General features: G+C 35.2%; 1 protein-coding gene across 1 annotated transcript in view; it reads left to right on the forward strand.

Annotated features, from left to right (window-relative positions):
* Positions 1–13,251, forward strand: part of LOC105227025 (205 kDa microtubule-associated protein) — a 31,021-nt gene extending 17,770 nt beyond the window's left edge. The window contains exon 2 of the mRNA XM_011206175.4: positions 9,763–13,251. Coding sequence (XP_011204477.2) covers positions 9,763–11,832 — 2,070 coding nt within the window. The 3' untranslated portion in view covers positions 11,833–13,251. The remainder of the gene's footprint in view (positions 1–9,762) is intronic.
* Positions 13,252–14,766: the final 1,515 nt, after the last annotated feature.

The following is a 14,766-nucleotide window of genomic DNA, read 5'->3' on the forward strand; positions in this document are numbered from 1 at the left end:
TTTACGGCTTACGGCTTGCCGACTGACAGTATGGCACTACGGCCGTTTGTCTGTCAGTCTTACATCTCTTTTACGATCGCTTGCTCGCTGGCACATCCACATGTATGCCACATATGCATGCCCTGTTGCTGTTGCGTGAGTTGTGGCAGCAATATTTGCAGCCGGCAGTGGAGGCAATGACAAGCCTTCGTCTGTTGCTTAATTTTTCGGTCTCTTCGCTCGAATACTTCGACGTTGCGCAAATTTAAAAATAGAAATTACGATATTTGGCTGCTTAATTTGGCAAAGTACGAAATGTGCACGCACACATTTTCAAATAATTTTTATACAAAGTACTTATGTACACACATATGTACATAAGTCGTTGTAAATTTGTATAAGTAAAGTTCATATGCAAACCATTATTTTCAGTTGTTTGTACATTCATAAATGCACTTAATATAATAAAGTGTTGAATGTAGCCGCCAAGTATTTATTGCCATTTCTTGACTTGCTGGCTCATTTTCGGCCTATGGTGTTTTCCTTTTTAAGGCTTAATGGCCCATCGATAAAAGCTATGGTTGGTATTTCCATTGCTTTTCGTATTTGTGTATGCCTTTCAGTCCATATGAGGGAAAAGTATAAATGTCATAACATAAGTGTTACTCATGCCCAACCTTTGGTTCACTTCGAAAATTTATACTTAGTTGTTACGAGCCGCAGTTAAAACTTCTCATTTGTTGCACTCCATTTCCTCGTCGCCATTCTAATATTAAAAGCAAACAGTCGCCGACAATAGTGTTTCAATCTGTGAATCTTGTTTAAAAGCTTTATTTTTTCATAAAAAATATAAAGACATTAAAAACTTAAATCTAAATGTTAGCGATTTCTTTAGTGTTAAATTTCTTATAATCAAAAAAAAAAAAGATTTTTGGTCTCTTTTGAGAATTATTGGAAAAAAATTAGAATAAATTAGCCTGTAAGATGGCTTGAGAGCACAATACAACTGTAGTTTTTTGTTTCTTTTAAATCTTCTTGAACTTCGCGAAGGCAAAAGATGAATGCCGAGAATGTTAACATCGATGTTACATAATCACCTTGTCTTAGCTGTGCTTTATAAGATGGACTTAAATAAATTTATTACTCACCATGCTGCACTGACCTTGCCCAACGCGTTCATCACAGAGAGAAGCGAACTTTGTGGTAAAAATATTCAAGCTATAAAGAAAGAAGCAAATTTTTTTTCGAAGGTACACACAAATTAAACAAATATCAAGCAAAAATAAATTTATTTAAACATGAGTTTATTTAAGGAAACAACCAAGAAAGTAGAAACTGTTTTATGAGTCACTGTATCGATGAGAATGTTGTCATAATGTTTGTCGTTGACACAGGCATATGCAACGCTGCCATTGTCGCCAGCTGCTTCTCTACGCATAATTAAACAATAAAGTCGAAAGCGTCAATATTTCAAGCTAATAAATTTTCTTAAGCTTCAGTAGCAAGAGTAATTGCTGTGTGCCTTCTTAATTTAGCTTTATAACCAAATGGCATATTTGTATGTTCCATACATATATGTAAGTATGTATGATATGTATTCGCTGGTACGCAACTTCAACAAGTAATGATGTATGAATTGCAAAGCTATTATTTCTTATAAACATATGTACATACATACATTCATACTATTTTTCAATTTTCGAAAATCGGTTAACGCCCATAAGCACACTCCACTCAAGCCAGTCAGTCTTTGACTTCTTTATTTGCCTCTTATGTTGCCCAAAAAAGTGCAAAAACTATCGAAAATTGACAATCGGTTTTCAAGTCGTTCTTAAATATTTTTTAAATGAATATTTAGTTGTTGTCTTCTGTGCTTGCCAAATTTGCAAAAGTTAATGGTGAATAATCGCTATTACCGCAATGTTGTTATGTGGATATTTCTGTTTTTTTTTGGTACGCCATAAAAGCGTTAATATGGCATTGAGCGAATTGGTATATACGCCGGTGTGTAATTGTTCGCACAAGCAGCACGCGTGTGTATTTGTTTGTAGCACCGTTAACGCAAATGTATTGTTTTGCCGTACAATTTCTGCTGAAGTTGATGGTAAATACTTGTCGGTTTCAATGGATTGCTTGTGGCTTATGCATTTTAGCTGAGCTAGAAGCCGGCAAACGGCGTCCGTCACCCACTATCACGCTTGCTCACTTCATAATTCAGCACACTCATTTCTTCATTTGTTTGCTCTTTTTATATACGCATGCACATGCATACATATACATATGTACATATATATACCATATGTACATACATTTGAATGAATGAATGTACATAAGCGTTTGCCAGCGCATTGTTGATGTCATCATTTGAGCATTTTGTTTATTTGCCTGTAAGTACTTCTGAATATGTGTGTGTATGCAGTTGGGTTATGGAAAATAGCAGCGGGCGTATGTGGCAGGAAACAGCTCAAGTATAAAGGCATAAGTTGGTTGCAACTTTTGACATAGTTTAAAAAGTAAAATCTGTTATGAATTTGACCTATAAATCCCAAATCAATTACATACATACATACATATGTATATTAATAACACTTATACTCATCACCGCTATTATTTTTAACACGAATGTAGAAACTTATTTTTGCACGCATACGTGTGCTTTTGTTCATCTATTTACATTCAATATGCCGATTTTGCCGGTCGGCTTCTCCGCTTTTCTACTATTTGATTTTAAAATTAGTCAATAGAAAAAGGTAAAACGAACGCATGGAAACGGAAAACATATATAAATACATACGTATGTACACTTAAATCGTTTGACAAAAAAATTACTGGTAGTTAGGTAAACAGGAACACTTACTAACACATCTGCATTAACATATTTAGAGATTTAAATATTTATTTTTACATACACTCTGTTTTGCTATTAAGATGGTTTCGCGATAGCCTTTGTTGATTAATACTGATTTTTGCGAAACTTAGCTTAAATGTGGCCCTTGAAAATGTGCAACGTTGTCTTATTATTTTTTCAATTTTAAATATAGCAAATGCATTGACATACATACATATTTACGGCACCGGTTGTTTTGTCTCCCATTTGTGCGACTTAAATTAAAAGCTTTAGTGCGCAGCTTCAAAAGTACCATGTCATTGTCAATCTTCTGTCCGGATTCATAAACTATGTACATAGGTAAAAGGTTTTATTTCCCATCCCTATGAAGCGAACTCAAATTCGAAGGAAAAAACATAATTTCGAGTTTTAAGTCGAAGTTTCGCTTGCCTCGAATTTTTTTAAATTGTTTCGTCTAACTCTGAACAAAGTAACAAGAATTTCAAATTTGACCCGGACTGGAAAAAATGTACATTTTCATGCATTTAAATACAAATCAACCTTCAAAATAGGTTCCTGAGCCAACACAAGAATGTTAACGTCTAATCTAATTTTCCCTACACTTCTTATAATCTTCGGCTGAGATGGTTTTTACTGCATTCAACGAATTTTGGTTTTTACGGTTTCGACATTTAATGATCCGTGAGATGAATGTAGGATCCACAGCTATTTTTTCAAGCATCTCTTTTGCGACCACTACTTGACGTTGTTGTCGCAATGGATACATGTCTTTTTTTACGAATCACACTTTATATTTTATCCTAAACATTAACCAAAACGCGTTATGGTGATTCACAAGAGATGTTGAGTTCCCTGCTATCTCTCTATTGGCTCTGTGGCCAATAATTTTCAAGTACTGTTTCTGTTTGACAAAAGATGTCCAGATGGTGTGAAAATGTTTCCAAAGTAGTATACACAGTGCAATTCTTTCAAGTTGGCGATTTTATCGCTAATAATATATAATTTATTGTTCCACTCGTGAGAGCACCGATAGCATGACACACAGCGCATACTTTTTAAAGTGTGGAACGACTTCGGACAACTTTAAAATTTTCAATAACTTCCCATAAGACATTGCAAATACTCACTTATCGGTTATTTAATCCATAGAAAAAATATTAAATGGAATAGTAATGCTCGCCTAAAGTCTGAAACAAATCAATTACAGTGTAAATATAAAAATATATCGTGTGAGTGTCGAAGCCGACGCCTTTTCTGGTGCAAATTATCTAATAATACAACGCTCATAAATACCAAAATAGCTAAGAAACACCAAATTGGGCGGGCATTTTGTTGTTTTGCTGAAGAAAAAGGTAATCTACACATGATTAATTAATTATACATCATTATCAAGTATTTTCTTTCTTTCACATTTTGGCTTTTGAGGCTGTTACTTTCTCGTGTCGGAGCTAAAGTTAGTTGCTATTGGATTTTCGCCACTCCATTTATTTAATTCTCTTGTTTTTGCTGGCATGCGAACGAAAATTGTTCGTGCGAATTTGTGCAAGCAATAGGTGCTCGCGCATTGGCTGGCTGCTTGAGTGGTTGTAGCCCAATTTCAGTGCAGTGCATCGATCTCTGTGGCGTCTGCTGGCTTAGACAATCGCTAGTTGGCGCTTACAGCTGATGGCGTTGCGACTCGGCTTAGACAACAAATTCATGTGGATGTTTTCGTTCGAATTAGCTGCTTTGAATATACATATGTACATATACATATATGTATGGATGTATGACTGTATGTATATACTGGCAGTAGCTCTTTGCCTGGACGGATGACTAACTCATAACCAGTAAAGCTGGCAAAGCAGACAAGCACAATTAATGTTGCCATGTACCATGCGCAAGTTTGTATGTATATGTGCTGCTGATTTTAGCACGGCTTAATATATGACCTCATTACACTTGGTTGCTCCGCAGCCGAGCGCCATAATTTTTCCCAGCTTTAGACAAACACTACATAATACTTGCACATACATATATATATGTACATACATATATACATATGTATGTACGTGGAGTTTAGACAGAAATTTACACAAATGAATACCTACAAAAGCTGGCATTTCGTTGCAAGTGGCGTTAACGCTTGCCATTAGATGAATGCCAGCAACTGTTGCTTTTATTACTGCGCTGCCTCTAGGTTTGGTCAATGACATTTTCAGTTGCCTTCATTTGTTTTAAATAACTTTTCCAAACGCCGAACCCCAAAAACCAGCTCCACATTGCTGTCATTGCTATGCTCTTGTTGTTCTCCATTGTTTTTGTTGGGTTTTGGACTTTCTGGTTTTGGTTGGCACGTTTTTTTTCCTTCTTATTATTTCCTCGGCTGTCACTCTGGTTTTGTTTGTTTTGCTGTTTTGTTGTTGTCCCCTTTAGAACGCACCATGCTGCACATTTACATACATACATTCATACTAACTATGTATGTATATATGTATGTAACTGTGTGAGGAGTTGCTAAGTTTAGCAAGAAATTAATTTGACGCTGAGTTTTTCGTTGTCGACTGTGTGACTGCTCGAGCATCGTCCAAACCGACCTCCTCGACTCCAAAGTGCTGCTCCCCCAAACTGCTTCCGTCATTAAAAAATAGATTTCATACATTTGTATACATATATGTATGTACTATATATATTTGTATACAAAGCTTTGTTGGTATTGTGGCCGAAAAATTATATTTATACCGTATATCCTCTTATGTTTCATTATTTGCTGCTTTCCTGTACTTGCTTTGCTTAAGTTCATGTTTGTTAAATATTTTTGCGTTACTTGCCGTTCGTTGAAGTGGCAAGTATCACCATTTCTTTTCGCTCATGAGATGTTTATCAATAATAATATACAAAAAAAAGTTAACTTTTGTTGCACCGAAGCTATAATACCCTTCACAAATAAATATTTTCATACAAGAACTTGATTTTAATCACTTTGTTGGTCTGACAGCTACATATGTATGTATATGCTATAGTGGTTTGATATCGGCGCATGTTTGCAAAACTTCTGATGATATCTCAAAAACTGAGGGACTATACGCGTATATACAGACGGACATGGCTAAATCGCTTCACTTTGTCACTCTGATCATTTACAACAAAATTTCTTATAACTAAACACCCATCGTCATAGGCCTTTTTCTGGCATGTGGACAGCTCATATGGGTGGTGTGACAAAAACGTGTGTTTAAATATGTTCTTACAGTCGGAAGCTGCAATCCACAACTATTTTTCTATTTAAAAAATATATGTGAGCCAATGTCAGCCAGGAGTAAATAAATTACAATTATCCCATTAGTTTCCGTTGAACCATCGCGAAACAGACCGTTGTGCCGTGCAATCAATTTGTATGTTATTATCATTTTACTTACTGGTCTTAGAAACAGCTGTCACAAAACACCAAATATTAACACGTTCGCGGACGCAAAAAATTTTAGGGAGCTGCAAAAATATACGGGCAATTATTTTTGAAACTAGTTGTAATATCCGAAATCTAATTAGACATAACTGTATATTATAAGAGTAGTCAGAACATCGTATTTTAACCGTTATATACAATGAATGCTATAGCATCCACGACGATATAGATACTATTTTTCAACCAGAATGACGTGAATGAATTTGTAAATACACTGAGAAAAGTTAAAATAATATGAAAGTATCTAATGAACCAATTGGTCATTATTTTGAAATGTGTATTAATTACAAAAACTTAAGATTGTATAAAATTAAATGAATAAAAATTGGCTTTAAAGTTTGAATGCTATAGCATTCACGTCATTTTGCATCAGTATGAAAATGAATGCTATAGCATTCACGTCCGCGAACGTGTTAATAAAAATTAAAAAATCCGGGAACTATTAATTGGGAACAATTTTCTTGACACATAACCGTTTACCAGAGGTTTTTTAAATCTATTATTACCAAGTAGTGTCGGTGTTCTGTTATTGGAACGTACTCATATCCGATTATAGGAACAAGTTTTGTATGAAAGTATTAATGAAAACCTTGTGGTCATGAAATTTTTCCATCTGTGGGAGCTGTCTGGTTATGAGGACTATCCGTAATGGAAAACTTCACTGTATATGTACATACGTATGTATGTATATACTTTACTTCCGTTTCAGCTTATTAATACACTCTGTTCCGGGTTTAATGAGAAAAAACTAACCGTTTAACAATATTCAAAATATATGTTTTTTGAAATTATTTTTCGCCTAAAAGCATGCTACCAATTTTATAGTTTCCCCTTAGTCAGTATATGATTTGTTTTATAAATATTCGATTATTTACGTGCAATTAGATCATAGAACCCAACACAGCTAGTTTATTATTTTAAAACTTTATAATGAGTTTTTCAGATTTACATATATTATCCAACCTTGTTGTGATGATTGTTGATGTGGTGATGTTACGTCGTTTGTGTCATACAAGTATTTGCAGCTATGCGTCTACAGACTATCTTCTTGTTACAACTAATGCAAGTTTTGCCTCAAATAATAACGGATATCTTTCTGAAACTACTGTTGCTTTGGTTAATACTTCCCATTGCTAGAGAAGTCTGAAATTAAATTCTATATCATGAAGAGATACATTTTTTATATTCTCACTCTCCCAAACGAACTGCTTGTTTTCAAATTTGAATTCGTATATACATACATATGTATGTATGCATGTATATATATTCAGAAAATACAATAGCATATTTAAATGAATCTTTCTCCTGTATCAATTGCGAACCCTAATCACGTGCAATTACTTTGCAAAACTCACATCCTAAAATTCTTTGTCATACATATTCATGAACGTCTGTAAGTAGTTGTTCCTTCATTTGAAGCCACTATAAGCTTAACATATGTACGTTAAACCATAAAGTTATACGAGCAATATGTGAGTGGGGTGGCAGCAGTGACGCCCTAGGAAACAAAAACTGAACTCGCTTCATATGGAAAAGTCATGAATCTTGGCGGACTTTTAAATATAAAATATAAATTCATGTACTTATGTAAGCAAAAACTGATATTATGTGCCTATGTATGTATGTATGTATGTTTGAATGACACATAAATAGAAACAGTTGTTTAACTAAAATTCATCAAGGTGTTAATTTTTATTAATAATATTACTATTTATAGTAAGCGTGTGTTTCAAAGTTGTGGTTTAAAATATATTAAAATATGTTATTCAAGTTTTTAACGAGAAATATATACTATCTCGCGAAGAGACCCAAAAAAGAGTTCCACCGACATTCTATATGAAATTCAAGGCGAATACAATGTCCAAATATCCAAGAGAACAATTGCCCGACGTTTGGTCGAATCTGGACTTTCCGGCAGGGCAGTACGCAGGCACCCACTTCTGACTAAAATTCGTAGAAACGACACGTAGACTTTGACATGTTCCACGCGCAGTTGAGTATGGTGGAGGATAAATTATGGTGTGGGGATGTTTTAACTGGAATGGTGCGGTCCACTCCATAAGATTGATGGAATTTCAAACAAGTAGAAATACGTCGACATCCTAAAATATGTCATTTTACCATGGGCTGAGGAAAATTTGCCTGTTATAAGGAAAACAATTCAAAGCATACGTCTAAGTTGACACAAAAGTTTTTTAATGGAAATTCTATTAATGTTTTGGAGTGGGAATCGTTCAGCTCAGACTTAAACCCTTTATACGAAAAACGAATTTGAAACACAATTTTTACTATTAGAGTTTAAATTTAACATAGGTTTCAATAAAATAAGTGAAAATACAGTATAAATAAGTGATTTATTGGAAAATAACCTCATTTACTTCAAAATAGGTGTCGTTTCTAATTAGCTGTCAACAGCTGTATGTATATACCCTGATGTGATACATATCTACATAAATAAAAAAAAAATATTTTTTGTACTGTTTTTACTGAACAGTTTTTTGTGTTGTTATAACAGTTTTCCTACTTTAGTGTCTTCTAAAAAGCATTTAAAGATAGACAAATTTTGTTCGTTTTTTATTTTATTTTTTCATTTTGTAACTTAATTACTTTCAAAATGTTGGAATTTTCATAGCTTCTTCCTTTTTGGTTCTATTTCTTTTTATTTTTACTTTGATTCTACATATACATACAATATTTTGTGTGAGTAACTCCGTCTTCGGTACGAAAAATAATTTGGTGTTTTACGTGTATTCCGTGGCTGTCTACAGCGAGTTCCATGTTCTTTATTCTGCCAGGTTATCATCCATTACTTGTTTCTTTCTATTCCACTATTTTATTTATATTTGTTTTGAACTTCGTCGGATAACATTCTTCAACTAAAAATGTGTACATAATATACTTTTACATTTTCAACTTGTAGCTTGAGATTCATCATTATCACAGTGATTAAAGAGATCATTACTCAGCGAAATTTGTTGAGTCTGCAGTTGTAATCCAATTCATGGTTGGTTACTGTGCATCTTTTTTCGCCGATGTGTACAATTATGAACAAATTTTCTTAATTATTGTTAATCATCGATAGCTGTGCCCCACTGACGGACACTGCTTCCAGCTGTGAAAAATTCTTTGTTGTGTGCCTCAAACTATTTGCTTTTTTGGCTTTAAATGTCAATGTTATTGACTACACACCAAAGTGCTTTATATGTGGAACGTCTTAAATATGAATGATGATGCAAACCTGTTGCATTGTTAATGATGCAGCACAAATATGGACAACTCCATTAGAAATGTTTTCAGGGACGAAGTTTTGTGTTCAACCATTTTTCTGCTTTCATTTTGAGGCATTTACTAAATTAAAGAATGTGGGAAAACTTGCGGTGTTTTGAGAATTTCCTTAATTAATTGATTTTAACATTATCGTATTTCTTAATTTTAATTATTAATTTGAATATGTAATAATATTTATATATGCCTTTTTATGTTTTCGCAGGTAGAGGAGGTTGCACAAACAGCAGCTAACATCGTTGAAAGTCTGAATCCATTTGCTGCTTCAGAACCCGACCAAGACGCATCGCTTGAACAAACACCAATGGAAGCGGATCATGCATTTTCAGCATTTTCAACCGAACTGCAGTCAGATGCTGACTTTTCGCAACAAAACGAACAAAGCTACCACAACGAACCACAGGAGCAACAGCACTCACAGGAGGAAACAGCAGAGTCCACATTTGAACATCACCAAGACAATTTATTCTTGACAAAGCCAGAAGATGAACAACCACTTGTAGCGTCCCCTGTGAAATTGGAGTCTGAATTGAACGGTTTTGAAGAGCACATACCAGCTTCCATATCTGTGGAAAGCTCGAATGCTGCTCCATTTGAGCCAGAACCAGTAGATTTATCTGTTGAACCAGTGCATGAAGAGGCTCATGTGGAACTGGTAGAGTCCCCCATTGCTGAGCCCGCACATGCAGAGGCTCATGTGGAACTGGTAGAGTCCCCCGTTGCTGAGCCAGAATATGAGGCTGTGCCTGAGCCAGAACTTAAAGTTGTGCCAGAGCCAGAAGTACAATCAGTTTCTGAGCCAGAGCTTATTACGCAGCTAGAGTCGGAGGTAGAGGTACTCCATTCGGAACCTATAAATGTATCAGGTGAGAGCAGTCATTTTGATGCAAATGTTTCGGCTGTGTCTGAACCAATTTTGGAAACTTCAGATCAGCCCTCGGTGCCTACTCATTCGGAAACCACTATAGAGTCAGCTGAAAATGAAACCACACCGTCAGCTGTTCAAGAAACCGTGATCGCTGCTGCTGCTGTAGGTGCTCTGGCAGCTACAGCCGGCGCCGTAAAAGTTGCTGCGGATGCTCGCAAAAAACCTGAGGTTAAACAGGCTCGTACTCCAACTTCGACGAAAACAAAGAGTATTGATGTTAAAAAGGCTGCAGAACCAGCTAAAAAACCGATTGGCAAAACCACTCTTTCAACAGTGTCTGCCGCTAGACCACGTACTGCTCCGGCTAAGACGACTGCTACCGCTGAGAAAAAACCGGCTACAACTACAGCTTCAACTAAGTTGTCAGCTACTACTACTGCTGCTCGCAAGCCTCTAACGTCTACCATTGCAGCGTCTCGCACAGTTACTAAGACAACAACTACAACACGCCCAACGACAGCACCCACTGCTGCTAAATTGACTGCTTCTCGTACCACTACCTTGTCTACTGCACGTCGTTCAGCACCATCTACTACAGGGGCATCGACGACTGTTTCCAATGGCACAACCACCGCCAAGCCCAAACCAACCAGCAGTGCACCTACTAAGCCAACAACTTTGGGTCTCTCGGGTACAACCAAACCGAAGTTATCATCACCTCGCACCACTTTAACATCGCAACTACGCAAGGCTCCAACTAGCACAGGTACTGGTCTAGCTACGACTAAAAGTCCTCTTAAGACTACAGCACCAACTGCTAATGGCGTAACTAAAAGTTCGACCACTACAACTGCTGCAAGTCGTGCTAAGAGTTCGACTTCTACCACTACCACTACAACTACTAAGACTTTTACTGCTCGCCCTGCTCCGAAGACTACGCATTCATCCACATTATCATCGACTACGACACGCCGCACTGTAGGTAGTGTATCGATTAGTGCAACAGCTGCAAAAACCTCCAGCAGTACGTTGCAGAAAAAAACTCCACCGGGACCTACTACTAGACCATCAACAGCTGGCAAAACCTCACTTTCGCCTACGAAAACGACAAACTCACTTCTGAAAGCGAAAACCAAAGATGTAACTAAGAAAGCAGTAACTCCAACTAAATCATCAAATCTTTTAAAAAATAAGCCTACTGTAGAGCAGACAAAAACAAATGGTACCGCTGCTATAGGAGCAGAAGAACCTACTGTTATTCAACCCGAACAGACACCCCAATTGAACGGTAAAGGTGACGGTGACGCTCTACAGCTGATAGAGAATGGTATTCATAAACTTGAGCTAGAGAATGGTGAAGATCCTCTATTGGAGCAGCATATACAGGCATCTCTGATTGATGCTTAAAGCGAAGGAACAGAAAGAAGACTTTGTATTTTTTAAAGTGCAGTAAGCAAAATGAAGAAATGTTAGATCAAAGAAAGCGATCGTCGTCATTTAATAATATTTATTTTTGTGGGGGAACTTACCTTTGGACAAGTAGACGTAATGCACAAGGTACTTGGTGGAAAGCAGTATGGAGTGAGGAGTGGTAGGTAAAAGCAGCTGTGCATAATTTTTATAATTTTAGTGCTGCGCAGATTGCTATTCACAATCAAAACAAATAAAATCAGAAGAGTATTTTGATGGAGGAAAATAATGTTTTAGACGAAATTTGATAAGAAAGATGCGATTCAATGAGAGATAATAGAAATTCACATAATAAACGAATAACTAAAAAGAAAGTGTAATGAAATTGACAATTAGGTGGCGAAACGAACAAAAACTATAAAAATTAAATAATTGCATATTTTCAACGAAAATATTTTCAATTTAAATTAAAATACATATGCAGTGGTCACTGGAGATCGCCTAATTGCGATAGACTCTGCATGAATGTAAAAGTGCACATCCCAAATATGTACGTTTTTGATATAATCGCTTGAAAGTAATCTTCGTCAAGTTGCATGGTTCTCTAAAGTGTTTACCTTTTCAAAAAAGGAAACACATTTTTAATGTGTATTTGTTTAATTTATATTCTGCTTTTTTCTTGTTTTGAATAGTTCGGTGTCTAATGTTTTCAAATAGTTTTTTTCGCTCTTTTATAAACGGACAAGACTTCTATGGCGAATTCTGCTATTATATTTGTCATTTACACTGATTTTTCACTCCTTTTATTGCATACCCATATTTAAAGACAAAAATATTTATTGTTTCAGTTTTTTTATACTCATAATCATCCATGGATTGATGTTGGAATGCTCATCGTTAATTATTATGTTTTCTTGTTTATCATAGTAATTTTTTTACTTTTGTCATTTATTTAAATAGTTGATTTTGTGCTGGTGAATGTATGGGAAAGACGAAAAACGAAATAAAAAATCATAAAATTTATGAAAAAGCTAAAGAAAAAAAATTTCTTATTACCACTTTGTGAGCCAGTAGTTTTTGGCCTAACAACGACAACTAATATTACGCAAAAAAAATAAGAAATATTAAATGCAAAATATAAGCATAACAAAAAAATAAATAAAAACAATATATTAAAAAAAATGTATGCGCGAAACGCGTCATAAGTAAAAATATACGAAGTGAAATTATCTTTTATACACATATGTATATGAATATCTATTAAATATTAGATGGCATGCGAAAGATCTTTTAATCTTTAATCACATTAACGATCGAATTGTGCATTTTTGATATATTTTTGTACTTCATTATTCTGTTCCTGTTTACAATATGTGAGTAAATGTATAACACAAGAAAACGAAGCAGTATACTTAACCCTTTATAGCATCATGTGACAGATATGTTACAAACCCTTTTAGAGGGTACAAAACATAGGAAAATTAATTTTTCCCTTTTTAGTATGATGTAGTAGCACTGTCACACTCCGTATTTTTCAATTTTAAAATTCTCTGGTTTTTTATGTATTGGCATCACTTATAAAACGGTACTTTCTTTTTCGCTGTGGTAAAGTTAGTGAATGTACGTGCTTGCAATTACCGAAAAGATAAAAATAAGAAAATTTTCAGTGTTTTCATAAAATATTTAGTGGAAAAGTCCAGGTAAGTTCACTATTATGTTTAATTTCTATAAGATAATACGAAAAATGTTCACTAATACAATATATAGTGAAGTTTAGGTTTGTACCATTTCTGTAACATTGAGTAATAAGGGTCACTAAAAATTTGTTTGTGTTGATTTCTTATATAAAATTCTTGAAGAGTTGATGAATTATGAAAGTAGTGAAGATGGGTTCGAAACTGACGATAATAGCGTTACAGATCCCGATTTTGATCCTGAGGGCGATATAAGTTCAGACTTTGAACTCGATTGTGAGCAAAATGACGTTCTTTTGGAAAACGAAAGGGAAGATATTGACGTTCGCTTAGAGGAATCAGCCATGCCTGCAAATGCCACTCAGAAAGGATCGTCACATCACCTTAAACCAATAATGAATGTAGTCTGGAAGAAAAAGAATATTGAACTAAACGAACATCAAATACGTTTCACTGGAAAGGAAAAACTGCCTGCTGATATTTTGGATTTGGAAACACCCATACAGTTTTTCCTAAAAATATTTCCTCTTGAATTAATCAAAGATATTGCGCAACAAACTAACCTGTACATAAGGGAAAAGGATCCCAACAATAGTTTCCATGTATCCGAAATCGACGTTCAACAATTTATTTGGATAACATACATGATGTCTTTGGTGCACCTCCCGAGAGTGACGAAACATTGGAATAACGAAATCGGTACACCTTTCATAAAGGAAACATTGGCAGCGAAAAAGTTTGAAAAATTAAGACAATGTATTCACTTTAATGACAATTCTAAGATGCTTTCTCGTGATCATCCCCAAGCTGATAGAGTTTTTAAAATTCGACCAATATTGGCAAAACTAAACGAAACTTGCAAAAAAATTCCGCTACAAAGTCAGCTATGTGTAGATGAGCAAATTTGCTCCACCAAAGCTCGACATAACCTAAAACGATATAACACTAAAAAGCCGAAAAAATGGGGATTTAAAATATTTGTACTTTGCGACACTAACGGATTCGCGTATAGTTTTGAAGTGGAATCTGGAACTGAAAATATTTTGAAACCCGGAGAACCAGAATTAGGTGCTGCTTCAAATGTTGTCATGAGACAAGCCAGAAATATTCCAAAGAACCAAAACTATAAACTTTATTTCGACAACTATTTCACGTCATTGTCACTTATAGAATACTTGGCCAAGGAAGGAATTCTTAGTTTAGGAACAATACGACGAAATAGGATACCTGACTGTAA

The sequence above is a fragment of the Bactrocera dorsalis genome, chromosome 2 (assembly GCF_023373825.1).
Source record: "Bactrocera dorsalis isolate Fly_Bdor chromosome 2, ASM2337382v1, whole genome shotgun sequence".
NCBI classification, from domain to species: Eukaryota; Metazoa; Arthropoda; class Insecta; order Diptera; family Tephritidae; genus Bactrocera; species Bactrocera dorsalis.